The sequence below is a fragment of the Thunnus maccoyii genome, chromosome 9 (assembly GCF_910596095.1).
Source record: "Thunnus maccoyii chromosome 9, fThuMac1.1, whole genome shotgun sequence".
Classification (NCBI taxonomy): domain Eukaryota; kingdom Metazoa; phylum Chordata; class Actinopteri; order Scombriformes; family Scombridae; genus Thunnus; species Thunnus maccoyii.
Window position 1 is genome coordinate 11,369,602 of NC_056541.1, and position 19,649 is coordinate 11,389,250.

At 38.0% G+C, this 19,649-nt stretch overlaps 2 protein-coding genes across 2 annotated transcripts; one reads left to right on the forward strand and one right to left on the reverse strand.

The window, feature by feature from the left end:
- Window positions 1–2,174: 2,174 nt before the first annotated feature.
- LOC121904237 (granzyme A-like) lies at window positions 2,175–4,426 on the forward strand. Its single transcript, XM_042421875.1, has 5 exons — window positions 2,175–2,251; window positions 2,441–2,582; window positions 3,465–3,609; window positions 3,800–4,069; window positions 4,178–4,426. The coding sequence occupies exons 1-5, from the start codon at window positions 2,188–2,190 to the stop codon at window positions 4,337–4,339; spliced, it is 783 nt and encodes a 260-aa protein (XP_042277809.1). The 5' UTR covers window positions 2,175–2,187; the 3' UTR covers window positions 4,340–4,426.
- A 5,758-nt stretch (window positions 4,427–10,184) lies between these two features.
- On the reverse strand, window positions 10,185–17,213 carry areg (amphiregulin). The gene is made up of 6 exons (XM_042422266.1): window positions 17,090–17,213; window positions 16,091–16,267; window positions 15,301–15,529; window positions 15,005–15,175; window positions 13,378–13,496; window positions 10,185–10,495 (listed from the first exon to the last, which is right to left on the reverse strand). The coding sequence occupies exons 1-5, from the start codon at window positions 17,124–17,126 to the stop codon at window positions 13,403–13,405; spliced, it is 708 nt and encodes a 235-aa protein (XP_042278200.1). The 5' UTR covers window positions 17,127–17,213; the 3' UTR covers window positions 10,185–10,495; window positions 13,378–13,402.
- Window positions 17,214–19,649: the final 2,436 nt, after the last annotated feature.

Here is a 19,649-nt window from a genome sequence, read left to right on the forward strand (position 1 = left end):
TCACACTGCCCAAATGCAGTGCAACGAAATGGTATGGTACGATCTTTTATAGAGGATATTTTAGAGGATCTAATAGAACTTACTGAGCACGTGTACACAAAGTCACATAGTGGAGGAGGGGCCAAACCATTTAAAATTTTATAAACAAGGCACAAATTTGAGAATAATCTAAAATTCTCAAAGCTCAGTAAAGCTTTGAGTACCCTACAGTGATGGAAATGCATTGGCTTTTTGTCCAGAGTTTTTAAAGTTTGTTTGTATAAAGACTCAAGAGGTTTTATGGCTGTTTCTCCAGCCTGCCCCCAACATGTGATGCAGAAAGACATATGGGAAAGAATCATAGCATGCATGAATATCTTGGCTGCGTCCAAAGAGTATTTCTCCACGGTCAGTCCTGGATGCTATTAGAGCTTAGGTAAGGTTAGCAGCTCTGTCCTGGTCTTTATTGGACTTTGGGAGGTTACACTCCAGCAACTCCAGCCAAAGTTACTAGAAGTAGTGTTACATTTGCCAAACACGCTTTTCTCTTCCTCCATCTGAAATCAAGGGCTCACTGTTTCAAAAATTGATTAGAATTTCGAGTAGTGCAAAAACAGAAAGTTTGACAGGTGAAGTAACAGTTACTGAGGTGCCAGGGTTTAACGAACATCCTACCTCCTCTTGGAGTGGCTTCATTGTTAGCTATCTTTTTCTACATCTATCTTTATCTATATTGTTCTGCTACTGTGGCTTGCTAAGTAGGTTTCACGTGCTCTTAGTAGACGCACACTGTGGTTAGAAGTTATAGGTCAACTTATGTGGGCTGGAGGAAGCTTCTGTCCTCTGCAGTTAACCTGTTTGTTTTTTTGTTTGTTTTTTTATTTAAATAATAATTTCTATTTGCTCAGAACAACTACTCTGCAATCTTTCCACGTACCCCATGGTAACTGCAGAATTGCCCTTCAGTTACTAGTAGCCCTGGTGGGGAATCTCTGGTAAAAAAAAAAGAAAGTTTTCTTTTTCATGCTGCATTTAAAATGAAAGCAAAACATCAAAGTGACATTATTCAACCTGTCTGTCTGTACTTGACATTTTCTCTATTTTGCACTGTATATATTGTTTTTATGTTTTTTGTTTGTTTTTAGTGTTTTGTTTCATACAGTACTTTCACTTTTCCATCAGCCCTATTAATGCATGTTGGTCAAATTCCATATGGTTACTTTCAAAACATATTTGCTGTTGCAATTAGTTGTACACAAACATACTTTTTAGGAGTCAGCATTAATAATACTAACCTTACTTGTCAAATGTTGTCAGGCCTCTGGTATTACACTCATTTGTGTGTTTTGGACCCAAAACAAAATTTAGCATTTCAGAGAGAAACACACATTTACAGTATTCTGATTTAAATCAAAATGTTTCTCAGTTTTGAAGCCGAAGTCTAAACACAACAGTGATAATTTAGTCAATGAAATCTATGTGCCAAATATTTGTGACCACATATACCTTGCTGTTCTCATGCACCTCAGACGTTTATGTTTAATTTTCTAAAAGATCATATTATTCTGCATTCTGTTTTTGTGTTATTCTATAATAGAAATGTACTATAAGTAACTTATTGCTGTCTTTAGTGGCTGCTCATGTAAGACTCATATAAATAAATATCTATGTAAGGTGGTTGACATGATGCCTATTTCTTGCACACTGAAGGAAAATTAAGGTATGATTAAATGTATAATTCATTTTTTCCAGCAATTATCTCTTCCTCACAGTTTTCATTTCACATCATCGATATGTTCCACTTTGTCACACTTTCCTCTGAATCAGATGATAGTATTCAAGTAAGTCATAGCTGGAGTGTTCAAAGACCCCCAGTCTTTAGCTGTTGCATACTGCAAACATCTGCACCCTAGATGATGCATCCTACTTCACGTAAATACAGCCTCCACCACACAGCTTTCAAATAAAACTACTGCATGAAGACTAGTAAATGACAGAAATAGTTACCACAGGCTTCACGGACAGTTTGCAGCAATTATTATGTCATGCTTCCATCCATTTTGCTGACTTGTGCATTTCCATAGTGAGACCACATCCTGAGATTAACACACAAATGCCACACATACAGACATACAGACAAGTGTTTGCATCGAGGTGGGTTTCAGGGTTCAGTGCATTTACCATCATATCAAACAGAGAGAAGAAGAAATGTTCTGTCCGAGAGATCTCAGTGTTTTTCTCTCTTGTGTGGTCCTCCTTGTTGTCCAGTCCAGTGAGTAATATTTTCTATATTTGCAGAAATATACGTGGTGATATTTTGCTCATTCAAAACATGCAAAGTAATGCTACAGGGGTCTTTCAATATTATAATGCAGCTGGTGCAAAATGTCATGTTTTGTTTGGTTGACCGAGTCATTTATCACCTCTTTGATAAATGAACCGTCTGAACATTTTGTCTTAGGTCATGGTGCTGAGATTATTGGAGGGAAAGAAGTGACGCCTCACTCGCTGCCTTTCATGGCTCTGCTTGAGAACAAGACACCAAAATGTGGAGGGATACTGATCGATCCAAAATGGGTCCTGACTGCTGCCCACTGCTCTGAGTAAGCCTTTTATAGTACTTACCTTACTTAAAATGTCATATTTTGCACTCAAACTATAACTGATGATGTGAGATATGGTCAGAAAGTTAGATTTTTAATATATACAAATAAGTTAACATTTTACTTTAAGTCCCCCTGTTTAGCATTTATAAGCAATATGTCTGCTTACAACTATATCATATGAGTTATAAGCTGTTTATTAAATGTTTGTATACTGCTTTTAAATGCTAACTTGGTACACAACCTTTTTTTGATCCACCAAGTCATGCATATAGATGAAACTGCTCTGAATAGGGACATTTAAATTAATTTATCGATGTCTCATGACGTCAGTATACTGCATTTACTGTATTAATATTATATTGTTATAGAAACTTCTAAACCTAATTTAGAAGATCTATTAGGGCCGACTCACATAAATTCAACTGTGGAGGAGCGAAAATAAACATTACCATTTTATTTTTATTTATTTTTATCAGTCAATTTAACACTTTCAGCAGTTTAATTCTGCATTTAACACTATTACCACTATAGTATCAACTGTTATTCACACTTCACACACAACCAAGAAATGCCTCTTTTGTCTGTTAAACCAGTCTTTGTGTCTTAATTGTGTTTTCATGGCATTTGTTATTATGATTGTACAGCACTTAGGTCAACTGTTGTTGTTTTTAAATGTGCTTCATAAATAAATTTAATTTGATTTGATTTGACTTGGGGGAAAAATGCAGTAGATTTCTCAGTGTCTCAAAAGGCCACATTCTGACCTTATTATGTTTGATTGAGTCATAAGTTATCATCAGTTTATTCACTTCTTGCATGTAAACCTTTAGTATATGTGAACTGTAATATAACAGATTCCTGTGTTTCATGCTGTTACAGTATCAAGAGGGTGTTGCTGGGGGTGCACTCCATAGAATCCAAAGAAAAGGAGAAGGGTTCGAGGCAGATCCTAGAGGTGAAGAGTCGCATTCCTCATCCCAGCTATGATAAGACAAAGATAGTCAATGACCTCATGTTGCTCAAGGTAAGGTGATGTCATGATCTGGAGAAAGTTATCAACAACTTCATTGCTTGTTGCCCTAATTCCTTATCTATTAGAATTAGTGTTGGCAGTAGTAGGTATTGATATTATTCAGTCTTCCTTGTTCCTGTTCCTTGTTCAAACTCACAGACCTGCTATAAATAAGTAATGCTCCTTTTTTTCAAAATTTCAGCTAAACAAATCAGCAAAGCAGACCAAAACGGTGAAATGTCTTGATTTGGGTAAAACTGTCGAAGACCCAGCAGCTGGCTCCATCTGCATGGTGGCTGGATGGGGGAAAACAGACAATGCTGCCAAAAAAATGTCTGATGTCCTGATGTCTGTCAACGTGACTGTGGTCGACAGAGTGAAGTGCGGTGAATATTACAAGAAAAAGCCTGTCATCACTAAGGACATGATATGTGCTGGTTCCGACGGTAAAAACAATGCTGATACCTGTACGGTGAGTACACACTCAACATATTCTGAGCAGGAAGTAACCTGTAACATCCATATCACCCTAACTGCTGTGTATGTGCCTCAAAATGTCTTGTATTTGCTCTCTCTTTAGGGTGATTCAGGTGGACCACTGTTGTGCAATGGAGCGCTTGTTGGAGTCACTTCTTTTGGACCTAAGGAGTGTGGCCAAAATAAAGAGCCTGGAGTTTATGCTTTTCTGTCAAAAAAACAACTCAACTGGATCAAAAAGACAATGAAGAAGTCTGAAATATAATGAGCTCTTCCTGTTAATGATTCGTGACCATGTTAATAGCTTCTATTTCTATTCTATTTCTTTTGTGCAACGTTCATTTTATCCTAATTAGAGGCACTGTAAAGAATTTTATATTATAGGTCAGTTGTTTCAACATTTCTTGTCTGACATACTCTTACAGCCCAATCAGATGGGCTCAGGTACCCCTACATTGTACAGTTCACTAAACCCCTCCCCTGAATAGTGACTGTCTAGTCATAGTTCAGCATCCAGAACTACACATGGTAGGCTTTGGATTTCTTACTCATCATCTAATTTGTTTTTTTCGGTTAGCTTTGGCTTTCCAAAACCAAAAACACAAGAGAAAAAGTGCAAGGAATGGATTAAACATAAGAGGCAATCATTATTATGTCCAGCTAATTATCTAACTACCTACAGTGGTAGGACCAAAAGTTGGCATTTCATTAACTAACTGCATAAGTTTGTGGCTTATGTTAAAAAAAACATGTTTACAGATAGCACATGGTATTCCTCCACTGTCAGTCCTGGATGCTACCAGATCTTATGTAAGGTTAGCAGCTCTGTCCTGGTCTTTATTGGATTTTGGGAGGTTACACTCCAGTGACTCCAGCCAAAGTTACCAGAAATAGCGTTACATTTGCCAAATACAATGGTTAGTCCTCATCCTAGACGGCTTTTCTCTTGTAACATTAAAAGTGGAAACATAAAATATGAATTATGTGCACGCTAACTAGTTCTGTTCTGCAATACAAGACAATGCACTTTCTTTACTTTCTATGGGATGAATGTTAACTTTGCTCGGGACATGTAGTTTTAGCCTTAAGTCTTTTAGTATAATATCTTATTTAGCCATCAAATGCATATTATCCTTTTTCAAGGTTCTTGTTTAATACAAGTAAGCTGGACACATTTGAGTCTACTGAAGTCATTGTTGACATTGCCATTTCAGACTGTCTGAAATCAAGGACTCACTATTTCAAAAATTAATTTGAATTTCAAGTGGTGCAAGAACAGAAAGTTTGACAGGTGAAGCAACAGTTACTGAGGTGTTTAGCAAACAGTGGTCAAGTTCACATCCATTCTGCCCCCTCTTGGAGCAGCTTAATTGTTATCTATCTTTATCTATATTATTGAGCTACTGTAGCTTGCTAAGTAGTTGTCACATGCTCTTAGTAGCAGCACACTGTGGTTAGTGTTAAAGGTTAACTTACGCAAGTTGGTGGAAGATCCTGTCCTCTGCAGTTGTCACTTGAAAGTTACTGATACTGTGACAATAAACAAGATCAGCATTACACCCATTTGTAATCCAATTTGTGTGTTTATTTTCCTGTTTTGTGGATGATTTTTTTTTTCATTTAAATGATAATTCCTATTTGCTCAAAACAACACTTCCGCAATCTTTCCATGTACCCCGTGGTAACTGCAGAAGTACCCCTCGGGTACTAGTAGGCCTGATGGGGAATCTCTGGCAAAACGTGATAGTTTTCTTTTTCATGCTGCATTTAAATATGAAAGCAAAACATCAAAGTGACATTATTCAACCCATCAACCAGATAGATTCACCACTTCCTGCATCAAAAGCTAAAAATGACATTGAGGCTTCAGCTCGTCTTGTGAAAATATTTTGTGATAAAGGTTAATTCTCAGGCATGTCCTAATTATTGTTCCATATTGTTACTGCTTGAAAACACTTAAACCAATGACATTTTAAACTGTCACAAAGGCAGAGGCAGAAATATAAAGGGAGTCCTGTCTCTCTCTTACTGTTTCTCTTTCAAAATGCATTCGCATCACTCTTCATAGCATCACAGGTTGTTTCAGTTCTCTGGTTTCAGGTCACGTGAGATTAGTGTTCACATTCATAACCTTTGATGTCTCGGTAAACTTGTTGTGTTTTCTTTCTTCTCCTCTTAACATCATCTGTAGATGATGCTGAAATTGCTTCCTGCGTGAGACAACTCGTGTCAATATAGAGAACATTAAGTTCTGAACCACAAAGAAAAAAAAAACACTGCATGATCGAGAACTTACTCAGACCACAAAAAACAAAGTCATAGGGTATGTTTTAAAGCCCCTTACAGGAAATGTGCAAAATGTAAGTTGCATACAGCACGTTCCTTTATTTAAATACTGAAGGAGACATTCACAGTGCATACACATCAAACATGGCCATTTCCATGAAAAGGAAATGTCATCCAAAGTTGCCACAGTGGCTAATAAGTGCTCACCACTTCTTGCAGTTTTGCAGCAATACTTTTTTTAATTTACTGCATTTGTCCTGCATCAGCTGGCACCCAGGAGAGAGGCACTGCTGTGTTCGGGGATTCTTCAGTTTTTTGACATAAATACACCCTTTAGTTGTGACCTGTGTGACACTGACACCACTGACTCTCAGTTTTCATATCACATCACTAGGTGGTGCTCTTCACTATAGTTAGTGGTACAACAAACGTCAGAATGGAGATGATGCTCAGTTTTTGCTGGTCAGTGTCATTTCACTTAAAGTAAAAATTATACTAATTATAAAAATTTGTTAAAAAAATATTTAAAATACTGTAATGTTGATTGTTTATGTGCTTAAATTCAAATTAACTATTGTAACAACAAAAATAAATGTAAAGTATACTTTTCCCTACTTTTTAGTTTTCTAACATTCATACTCAAAGTACAAAAGGTAACTTTGCATAATATGATCTCTAATAGACAATGAAGAAAACAATTAAGCAACTTGTATCCTCCAAGGACCATTAAATTATCCATTAAAATCACATTTTTTAAGAACAAATCAAGCTACTCCATTTCAAACCCATGTCGACATTTTATCAAAATGTGTTTAGTTGCTTTCTGGCTTATGTCTGCCTTAGTTTCTGGACCAAAACATTATAAAAAAATACATATATGTATCACATTTCTCAACATACAGTAAGTCAAGTCAAGTGAATTATTATGTAAACAGGCCAATATCACAAATCACAAGTTTGCCTCAGATCACTTTACAATCTGTACAGCAATACTCTATTCTTAGACCCTTGATTTGAATAAGAATTATAAATAAACTGATAACACATAGGAACAGATTTGGCCATGATTGATGTCATAACACTGAATAAAAAAACAAGACTGAGAGTTTACAGTCATGCGAGAAGCTCTGTGAAGCTCTACTAAGGCCCAGCAGTAACATGCTAACATTCACTAATTAGCACTAAACACAAACTATGGCTGTGATACAATCCATCCTGAGGTGGACATGAATGTGTGAACTGAATTTCATGGCGATCCAATCCAACAGTTGTCAAGACATTTCACTCAAAACCAGAAATGTGAACCTCATGGTGGCGCTAGAGGTAAAGTGTGATCGCAAAAGTCCTCTGGGCACCATGGGAATCTATCCAATAAATGTCAAGACTTTTCAATCTGTATCATGGTGGTGCTGTAGCATTGCCAAAAACTACGTGCCTGACAACCTGTTTCATTTCACTGAAGCAGAACTCTGTATTGGAAATAACAATTAAAAACAAAAGGGAAATAAAAACGATACTCCTTGGCAACTGACCTGCTACCCATAAAGGTGAATAAATAAATAAAAAAAACACAACCACACCCAGGAAATTCCAGCATGTCCTTTATTTGAGCAGTAAATGAATTATCACCAGCGCTGACCAGCCATCTGCCGGTGTGTTTACTCTGTTTCCATGGTCACCCACAAAAGCTTACGGGCCCACCTCAGTGCCACTTAAACTATAAAAGCTCGCCACACCCATATTAACTTATTTTGTCAAACGGATGTATGCACGAGTGCTTATGCATGATTTTGGTGGGTTTAAATAGTCACCTCTGCTGTGGGGGATAACCATCTCACACACACACACACACACACATACACACACAGGCACACACATGCACAAGTAAGTGTTTACCTGTACTTGCATCACCTGTGTGTGTTGGATGAGCTGCCCACCTTGCCTCGCCTTTCCCTCACTCACTACTCACGCAACACACACAAACAGGAGTGAAACCGTGTTTTATGAGGGTAACGGGAAACTGTTGTATCCTGCCAGGTGACTCAGAGTCATCTTTATTTGTATGCTAATTGAAGGGCAAATACATGTCTACATTGTACCATGTCGGCCCAAATGTACCATCATAAGACAACCCTCTGTTTTGCAACATCCGTTTAGATAGATAAAGATAGATAAGGACCTTTTGAAGGAATAGTTTGACATTTTGGCAACAACCCATATTTGCTTTTCGATGGACAAATCTGAACCCGTCCTTTAAGGGATACGGATTGTGCCTTTAATGTACCTGACTTGCCTTTTGAAAGGGTGCATCATTTGCTTTCCACTTAAATTAATTGCACATGTGACTTTAAAATTGTAAATCTTGTAGTATGAGCATTATATTTCTGAAGTCAGATGTCATAATCAAAACACTCTTAATGGGATCAAGCATCGATGGAAGAAGTAGAGCAAACCTAAAACCATACAAGTAAAATTTCTGAGAATAATCTCAAAATTCAAATTCAGAGAATTATGAAAATGAAGACAGCTCTGAGAATAAGGGCTGAATTGTGAGTTCACTGAATTAGCAAAATCAGTCAATCCTAAAATGAAGTCTAAGATTCTGTTTGAAGTCAGAACGTAATCTCAAACATTTGACTTTATTGTCATAAATCTGACTTTTAGTTATTATTCAGCTCTGGAGCTTTAATACTTTGTACTCATAGCTTAACAGTCCATGGACGTTTTTGCCAATAATGTGATAAAATAACTTTATAATGATAATAATAATATTAATAATAATAATAATCTTTATTTGTCGAGCACTATAAAAATCCATGTTACAAAGTGCTTCACAAAGGCAGCACAATTCAACTTGAGAGTTTAGACTTTTTGTATGAATATGCACACTTACACATGTCATGGCAATTTATGTAGAATGTGCCCATTGGAGTGGTGGACCAGTAGACTGGTGACATCTCATTCTTTTGTTCTGATGATACTATCCATAAATCATCAACTGTACCAGCTACCTTTGAAGATAACAGTCTGTTTAATCACTGCCATAGACTTCCAGGAATGAAGTCAAGTAAGGCTATCTCAAGCTTTCAACCTGCAGCGATAAAAAGGCTTCAGGAAGTTTGAAGTTTTTTCTATCCTTGCTTTTTAAAATCAAAATTCTTCTGTGCTGTAACAACCCAGTCTCTCCCTGCGGTTGTTGATGTGAGAATGTTTCGCCCTCTTGGCTCTTTTGTCCTGAACCATCTAATTATGTTCAAGTCTTTGTTTGCACTTGTGTGAGGAGTGTACTTTAAGTTACTGTACCTGGACATTCTCAAAATAGCGCCAACCAGACACGCCCCCACTTCTTTTTCCAGTCCACTTGCGCTGCAGTGCGTCTTCTCATTCATAAAGCTTTAGACGTCACTGCTGTTGAAAATACTTGCAGTGACATAGCAACACATGGGTTGGTGTGTTTGTTTGTGTGTGGTGAGAAAACCAGAAAATATCTATCTGTGTTTTTCAATCAAGCACTGCTTATATTTATCCCTCACACACTCCTAAAAAAGACTTTCCAGTCCCTGATGCTTTTGTGTTGCCCTTATAATTCTCTGAATACCTCTGTGATGTCAGAGAGTTTTCTGAGAACTTCTCTCATGGTTATTCTTGTCTGCACAATGTGTGTTTGGCTAAAAGGCTGAGGTGTTTGTGTGAGCCAGCTGCTGAGGTATGGGTTGTATCCAGAGATGGGAATATAAACACAAAACCCTGGCAGAGAGGCATGAACGCAAAACACTTCAATGTAACACTGAGATACTTTATTGGTGATCAAATTCCATCCCTTTTCCAGAGTGAGATGAAGAGCATTTCTCTGACCTATAACAACAGCAGTGCAATAAATAAAACAGAACCTACAGAACAGACAAAAGACTGAATGCTCAGCATTCGCTCACATAAACCTCATAATAATCCAACATACAAACACTCATACAGTCTTTAGCAATAAATAATCACACTAAATAAATTACATTCTAACAAGTTCTGAGTAGTAGTTTTTACACAGCATCTATTGTAATAAAGCAGTCTATTCACTCCGTTGCCTTCTCATGTCCTAAGGCTTCTTCTCGTTTGCTTCGTCTTTGGATGGAGCAGCTGGCTGAGGAAAGATAGAGAGAAATCAAATGTCAACACATATGTAAGCATAGAAACAAGAAGTATTTCATGTAAAAGTAAAACTTTTTGTGAGAAAAACAATCTTGAATTTATTAAAGTACACAGGTAATATGTTTGGTCATTGGAAGTCAAAATCATATCATTATACTTGTCAGCACAAAGACTTTCGGCACAAAGTAAGATTATGTAGAAGAATTTTTGCTCCTCAAAAACACTATGTGTGTATTTTGATGGTATAAATGTGTATTTGTACAAAAATCTGTAGCATCTGTCATGGTGTCTTTTTTGATAGTACAACTTGAGGAGACTGAAGTTATATATTCTCTTCTTCTTATATTCTACACAGAAAAAAATCTGCTTTAGAATACAATTAAGTTGTATTAAAATAGAAAAATAGTAGAATTGGCTAAAAATTGAACTTTTAAATTAAAGATTTTTGTATTACAACTTGAGTTTTGTTCATCCGTCCTATCAATAATATTAAAACTGTACACACCATGTCAATTGCTGAGATTTACCAATGTGGTAACGTCACTAAAAAGTAATCAAGGCAAGAAAAACAGATAGTCAGACAACCAGACAAGTTTTAAATAAACCTGCAGCTTAGCAACATATTGGCCAACAGCTTCACAACATATTTAGTAAAATTATTACACAGATGTTGTAAACATCCATCTCAGGTTACAGACCAACTTCCTGGTTTGACTTTGATATACTGTTGTTGCCATGACTGGATTAACAGCAGCATTTTAGGGATGCACCATTTCGGTTTAAACTCCAAATAAAGAGGTTTAAATAGTCTGACTACACTGTTTGTCTAACTTCTCCTTTCTTTTCATTATCCTGTCTGAGTTTGTTGTTGCTTTGGTGAGTACAATCTTATTGTAACTGGTAGAAATGATGGCAAAAAATATGAAAATAGGACTCAAGTCATATAAAATGTAACTATCTGTTAAGTACATTAACAAAACTAGTTAAAGCCTACAAATCGATATGCATAATCAATTCATGTTTACGTAGTTGGTGGGTGAGACAGCACTGATCACATTTTGCAGCCAACAAGTTACAGTGAAAGATTTCCTGGAAGTAAAGTTCACACAGGGTTGAAGTGGCAGGTTTTCTATGCCGATCTTCACTCTATGTGTGAGCCAGACTTGCTTTTCTCAGGGTGAACTCTGAGTGACACACAGGTTATGTGGAGAATACTGCACGGCCGCATTGTTTGTCTCAAGTATAACACTTCTGCATCTGTCTAAACACGTGAATTCTGCATGTGTTGCTCAGTGAGATCCAACCACATGTAAGTGGAGTAATTAAGCTCTTGCAGTAAAGTCATCACGTGTATAGTCAGTGTGTCAGTACTGTCATTGTTTGGACACACAGGTGAATGTGTATGACCAAGCATGTGGTTTTTCTTTACGCTGGTATGCAGCACAGAGATGGGAGAGGCCGAGACACCCCCCAGCTAATCCAGACTAATTCCTCTAGTGGGGATTCCTCTTTGCGTGATGCAACTCGCTGTGTTTAACAACAACAACAGGGCTCTTCTGTCACCCTTAGCCCACTCTTTCCTGTTTGGCTTAAAACTCACGTGAGCACCACCCTCCATGGCCTTAAGCAAGACTTTTGGATTAAATAGATTACCAAAATATACTCCAACGGAAATACAGAACCACTGAATTACATTTTCATTTTACAGAATCACAATATTGCACGCACATGGCATGAGGACAGCTTGGTGAAAGGCATGGGTTACTATTTTGAGTCCCAGCAATTGGATTTTTTTTATTTTTGGGGTATTGAGTTGTTTATGACAGCTGTAGACTTTAGACTGGAATTTGGTTTGGATTTAAGTCACAAAAATGAGAACTAGAGACTTGACTTGGACTAAACTGCAAGACTTGACTTCACATTAGGCCAAGTTAAAAACATCCAAGTCTCAAACAGGAACAATAAAACAAAATAAGACAGCATCAGTCAGGCAATGCACAGCCACATTCTTGCATATTTCATCTGTTGGCCTCTGCAGCGAAAGCACTCAGTTAAGTAAAAACACTCCTTAAATCTGCAGTAACTTCAGCAGAAAACATACTGCAAACCTTCACAATAACCTTTTAAGTTGATCTGATCTTACTTATTTACACATCCAGCTGATATGGAGTAACATTAGCATTGATTTGGATCATGTTTCTGGCAACCTGGTGAATGTACCATATTGGGCCAAATATAAGACGGTATTTTATTTAAAAAAATACATTTGAAACAGTGAGGGTCATCTTATATTTAAGGACTAGATAATTTTTGTGTTCATACGATCAGATGTTCTTTTTTAATGAGAGTGTATTACTGTAACACTGGCTCCTGCAGAGAATTGCCAATGAAATAAATTAATGATGAGTGAACTTGAGTCTAAAGCGTCTCCCAGCGTCTTTACTGCAGAAACAGACCAGGGACTGAATTTGTCAAGCTGCCAATTACCACTGTCACAGACGATGAGGAGCTCAAAAAGACAAACAATCTGAAAGTGCTGGGAAAGTAGTATGTGGTTGTTTTTAAGGCCTTTTCTCTGGAAACGAAATTACACTAAAAGATGCTAAAAAGCTCTGGAGATCTGACAGGAACTGGATTAATCACTACAAGCAACCCCCTTCACATACAGAAATATTGATTACAGCCTCTTTCCTCCAGGATTTGAATGACTTGGACTTGCCTCAACTGACTTCAGACCTGACTGGTTTATGACTGGGAGGCAGCACTTAAAGATATGATTTTACATACAGTATATAAGCTTTAAGTGCGTACAGCAAGTGTGTTTGTATGTTGTAGTTTTACACGCAAGTAGGTAAAAACCTCAGTGACACCTACCTTGCCAGAAGTCACACCGACACCTTCACACCACGAGGTCACCAATGGGTTTCTGGAGCTTTTCCTGCTCTGCCCCGGTTCCCAAGTAGGATGCCAGGAAGTTTTTATGTGACCTGTAACTACAAGAGACATTCAGCATGAGTATAAAAGCTGAGTATGACACTCGTGATTATCAGATGATCACACTAAAAGGCTTTGATCCTATTTGAGACACATGAAACTCAAGTCATGAGTTTTTATTATGTTGTTTTGTTTTATCAGAAATGCAATTAGACATAGTTTCACTCTCATAGTAATAAGCTCTACTTTCGCTCCACCTCCCCACTTCAGTAGTGCGTTCTCGTGTACTATTGACTTTGCTCCACATTCCAACAATGGCTGCAATTTGGTTACAAATTGATAAGGAACTGTGATTATAGGTTAGGTGAGCTGTCACACTATTACGGTATTTAATAGATGGCCAATTAAAATGACTCAGGAGTCATACATAAACTCATTAATGTGATATAAGTTACGTCAAAATTGAAGACTTCTCTACGAGTGACCATAAAAGTCTTTAATCTTCTGAGACATGAGAGCTGTAAAGGGCATTGAGGTCATCTTGTGAAGGTGGTGAGCAATACCCGCACAGTGTGGGTGTGTTTGGGTGTGTTATGTGCTTTTTGATGTGTCAATGTGTTCGGATGCCAAGAAGTGTTTCTGGGCAGGTTGTGTGGAGTATAATGTGGCGTTATGTTGGGATTCGCTGGGGTGTGGAAGGTTTCCCTCATGCATGCTCACTTAAAGCTTTGATAATCTGCCCTATTACAAAAACAGTCGTTAAGAATAAAGAGGAATAAGATGGATTTTATACCAAACCACTGACCAGGTTTTGGACTTATTATATATTTAACTATTGTGACACAGAAGCAGGACAGAGACTGTGACCTGGTACATGCTGGATTATCTTGTGAGTTTGACTCTGAACTTCAATCACATGAACCTCATGTGGGTAAACTACACTCAGCCACACAGCACGTTCATGATAACCAAGAAAACCATTTGCATTTTGCTCTAAATTTATGGAAATTTTCCCACTCAAATAAAGAACTATAATTCGCGGAAACATTGTATATATGAATGGTCTCAATCATGGACAGCTATCTGTTGTCATGATTTAGGCCGGTACGATTGGAGGTGTGGAGCTGTTGCTTGGAGAAAATAGGAAATAGGTAACTTATTAAATGGGTTCAAGACCCATAAAATAAGGAAACTTAAGAGTTGAAAAATAAGGTGAGGTAGTAAAAGATAAATGGAAGATTCAAAAGTAAAAGTTTAGTATCAAGAATGAAGCCAGTAAGTATAAAGATGTATATTTCTTTTAACATGCCATTTGAATTATTTAAAGCTTAGACTGCCATGGAAATACGTGTGCTGTCGCCAGCTGCTTCTTTTCATCCTTTGGTGAGAAATTTTAACTCAAGATCCCTCACCAGCTTCCCACCCACTAACAATACCGTTGCTTCTGAAATCACTGAAGCCAGATAGTGACAACGGGTCACATCATGATGTTTTTTTTTCTCTGCGTTAGTTTAGCTTTTAAAGCAGCTTTAAAATCAAAATTTGCTTCTGATGTTTTCATACTCACTGAGCACAGGTCATGAGCAGTATGGCGATGCAGCTGATGACTGACAGGACCACAGCAATGATCACTAAGACCATCTGCACCAGTTCAGTATTGTTGCTCTGATCTGGCTTGGTTTTACCGGTCCCTAGAGTTTGGATCCCACAGCGCTCCCCGTCGTAACCCTTCATGCAGCTGCAGAGTAAAGAACAAAATGTTATTTGGATGTTTGAATCAGGTTTAAACTTGCCGCACACATACAAAATGTACTGAATTTTGCAGGTCCACTAGTAGCATTGTCTCTCATATGCTGTACTCACATACACACTGGCTCCTGTAGACCCTCTATGTGCTTGCAGTAGCCATGAATACAGTAGCCCAGGTGGGTGGAGGTGCAGGGATCCTCTGTGGTGCTGAAAGTCGACGTGTAGCCGCTGGTGAAGAATGTGTGTTCGGGGTTGAAAACAGTCGTGCTTTTGTTCTTTTGCCTGTTCTTCTTTTTGCCTTTGCTTTTCCTCTTCTTTTTCTCATCTTTACCGGGATGAAAGTCTGTAGCGGAAGAGATATGAAACTGTCACTGATACAGGTAAAAGGTTACGGGAGTTTCTAGGGTAAATTGATTATATGATGAACTTTAACACAGAGATACTTCAGTCTTCCATGTACTCTGTAAACTAAAACTAATCCAGGTAACATACCAGATAATTTAGTAAGGATTTTTTACGATACATTGATGTTACGACCAGTTTTACTTATGTGACAGCAAAATAATGTATTTCAATTAAAAAATAGAAGTAAAAAAAGAACTGAAGTAGTTGTATGATAAAAAAAAAACATCATCCATCTCTGACTATATTTGTTTCACACTATTTACAGGAAAATGTCTTTATTTTTACCATTCTCACAAAGAATATCAATTTTTCATACAAGTGGTCCCACTATTCAGTAAATACAGAATATCTTCAGTATATCTAATTTGTTTCTTCACTTCTTAAAAAATGATTAATGATCACAGATTAAATTACTCCATGCACACTGACACACTGTATGACCCAAACAAAATTTAGCAGCATTTGAATTTGGATGACACATTAAGAGATGGTACATTACCATGAACGCTGACATGTTCGTTAGCTCCTCCTGAAAGCTCTTCATATGTTTCCAGCTCGTCATCGTCGCTCAGCGAACTCTGGAGGCCCTCGCCAGAGGCCGGACCCCCAGTCACTCCGTTTAGTTCACTAGAGAACGTGGCCTCAGATCCCTGAGCACCAAGAACACAGCAGACTACTAGATAGAAAACGGAAAAAAAACCATAATCAGATCACATTTAAATTTACACAGTTACACAAGTTATATAACTGAGTTATATAAAAGATAATAAAGAACAATAGGTGTCAAAGTTGAGATGTGATTCAGTATAATGTGGTGACTTTAATTTCCAATTAGACAAGTGTTTTCAAAACATTTAGAGGCACAAAGAACCCTGTCTAAAGATAGAACATGCTTATGTCAAGATATAAAACTAATTAGATTTAACAAAAGAGTTAACTTTACTGCTAACAATAGACTTTTTTATTTTCCTTCTCTTGTTGGCAGTAACACAAGCCTGCTCAATTACTTTCTTTTGGCATTGTATTCATAAATCTTGGCCCATTTACATCTGACTCATCCTTTCATCTTCATCATGAGCCTGTAAATTAGACGCTATTGTATTAACTGTGATACCAGTACAACCAGTCCACATCCAGAAGTCTGCTGTGCCCTGAATGCTTAATTAACACCAGAGACTTAATTAAAGGCTCTTGAAGTATTTGAAATATGTTGACCTTTCGAAGCATCCGGTTCTACTGTACAATGACATATAATGATTTGGTCTATTCATACATTTGTAGAGCCAGAGGCGCCACACGTCTGACACAAATTCTTTTCTCCAAAACATCTGAATATCTTTCTATGCTGCCTGACAAGTCCTCACCTGCAAAGGAAATGTCTTTCTGCCCCCCTCCTGTTTCCTCATACCATTTTACATCTTTCTTCTTTCCGCTTCACTGACTTACATTCTGTGCAGACACACACAAACACACGATAAAAGTTCAAATCTAGACTTACCGAGGCATAGGAGACAGGTGAGGATGAGCGGGTTCATATCCCAGGAAGAGTGTTGTGTGTATGACAGTCAAGCTCTGATCTGAGTGTCTGCGTGTGTGTGTGTGTGTCAGAGTATGTCCCCTGCTGATAGAGATTGTGCTTTGCTCTCACACTTACCTCCACTGGGGTTGGGTGCAGCTTTTATAGACCAACGCCTGCCTCTCAACTCCAAGGAGAAAGAAGGGTGTGTGTGTGTGTATGTGTGTGTGTGTGTGTGTGTGTGTGCGCGCGCGTGCACTTGCATGTCTGTCCCGGAAGAAGCAAGAAAGGTTCATGTAATCAATGTGTGTGTGTGTTTGTGTGCGTGTGTGTAGCTTATGTTTTGTGTGTCTAATGATTAATCTGCCTGGGGCAACACATTTTGCATCTCATGCATCTCACACATGACGAGGCTTCTGTCAAGGAATAATGAGTCTAGCAGATTGAGACATAAAACACATTCATGTATTCTGACTTGTTTCTCATCACCATTAAAAAACACACACAGGAACAATTGTTCCTCCTTCTTTAACTGTTATTGCTTTCGCACTTCTCCCTCTATGGTCATGTGTAAGGGCATAATTACAGCGTCAGTCCTTGAGTGAGCCACTGGGCACTTCAATAACACACACACACACACACACACGCACACACACACACACACACACAGACACACACAGTCATGTTTCCATCACTTCAGAGGACATTACACTTACCCTAACCTTAACCTTAAACACTACATGCCTAACCCTAACCTTGACATAACCCTAAACTTACCTTAACTTCAAACCAAGTCTTCACCCTTAAATTAATTATTTAGATTAAGGGGACTTTTTGTCCTTTTTTGTCCTCATAAGGGAGGCAAGTCCCCATAACATGAGGAATACTTGGACCACGTACACACACACACACACACACACACACCCACACACAAACACACAAACACTCATAACACTGTTACCAGGTGAAAAACTTTGGTGAGAAGTGGGCAAGTAAATGTAGTAATGTGACATTGTGAACAAAGTCATAGGAGACTCACTCTTGAATGTTAGTAAAGATTTGATCCATATATGGATTTGATGAAAGATACAGCAAGTTAAATATATATTTTTATTGCTAATTTGATCATCCTTAAATGACCTTTGTGTTGTTCAACATGAGTGTCTGAATTATTGTGTGTGTGGTTTGATTAAACGATGTTACTATTTCAGTACACTGGGTGGAGATCTAATTAGGGTGTGTTGGTTATGTTGTTTTGTCTAGCTGCGAGCAGTGGCTGTCCTATCATTCATGCCTCAATGGTATCCCAATAGAAACCTGCTTGGAATGCTGAGAACTTCAACAATTTGGTAATGTCAACTTCAACAATGACCAGAGGCATGTGACACATTTTGTTTACAATGGCCGTGGAATGAAATTGTTTGGATTATGTGTAATGGCATTGGGATATGTGATATGAACATCTGGAAAGTCTGACAAAAGCCACCTGGAGAGAATAGACTTCATAACAGCCGCCCACTGTAAACACACAGCTGCGTCGCTAACAGCATGAATACTAAAACGTTCTGACACACAAAAACAGCCGTATCTGTTTGGACAAAACTACATCTGTGTGTACATTTTCAGACAGTTACAAGGTCTGTAGCCATCATAATTTCTCTGTAAACAGGATTATTGCCCACACAAAGTACAACCACAAGACTTAGATGCAAACTTCGAGTGGGCACACACACCTGCAATTTCAGACAAGTATCTGAAAAACTGGAGGCAAAACTGACCCACACAGTAAGAACGCACTGAACGACTGCTTCACGAGGCATTGTGGGATTTCAGGTCATGACCAGAGACCTGAAAATAAGAAAATGTTCAACTTTACGTGAGATACACCTTAAAATTCCATAATGATTTGCTGGAAAACCAACAAAGAAAGAGTGACGTAGTTGTGGGACAGGAAGTTTAGCCTCGTCTTGATGATAAATGCTTGTGGAGGAGAAGATCATTGCTATAGTGTCTAAAATCCTCTATATGTCATTTCCATCCAAGATTACAGATACAATCAAGTACTGCTCAGTACAAAGTCACATAAATTGATGGAAAATGTCATAGGTTGCTTTCCAGACAATGTTTTCAAACAAGCAAGCTGCTGGCAAGGTTGCGAACATTAACATGGCCACAGTGGAGGTAATAATGTGCGATTTGTTCGCTTCCAATAACGAAGGCTAACATGCTGATTATTAGCAGGTATAGAATAATGTTTACCACATTCACCACCTTAGTTTAGTGTGTTAGTATACTAACATTTGCTAATTACCACCAAATATGAGGTACAGCAGAGGCTGATGGGAACATCAAGCCAACATGTTGGACAAATTGACCTGGTGAAGGCACTATTTCAGATTAGATGAAAATTATCATGAGGGATATATGGATATCTGTACCAAATTTGTAGGCAATCCATCCAATAGTGGTGGACCAAACAATCAACCCACACATTTTGACATGTAAAGTCATGCATGAGATTAGAGCACTTCCTGAATTGTGG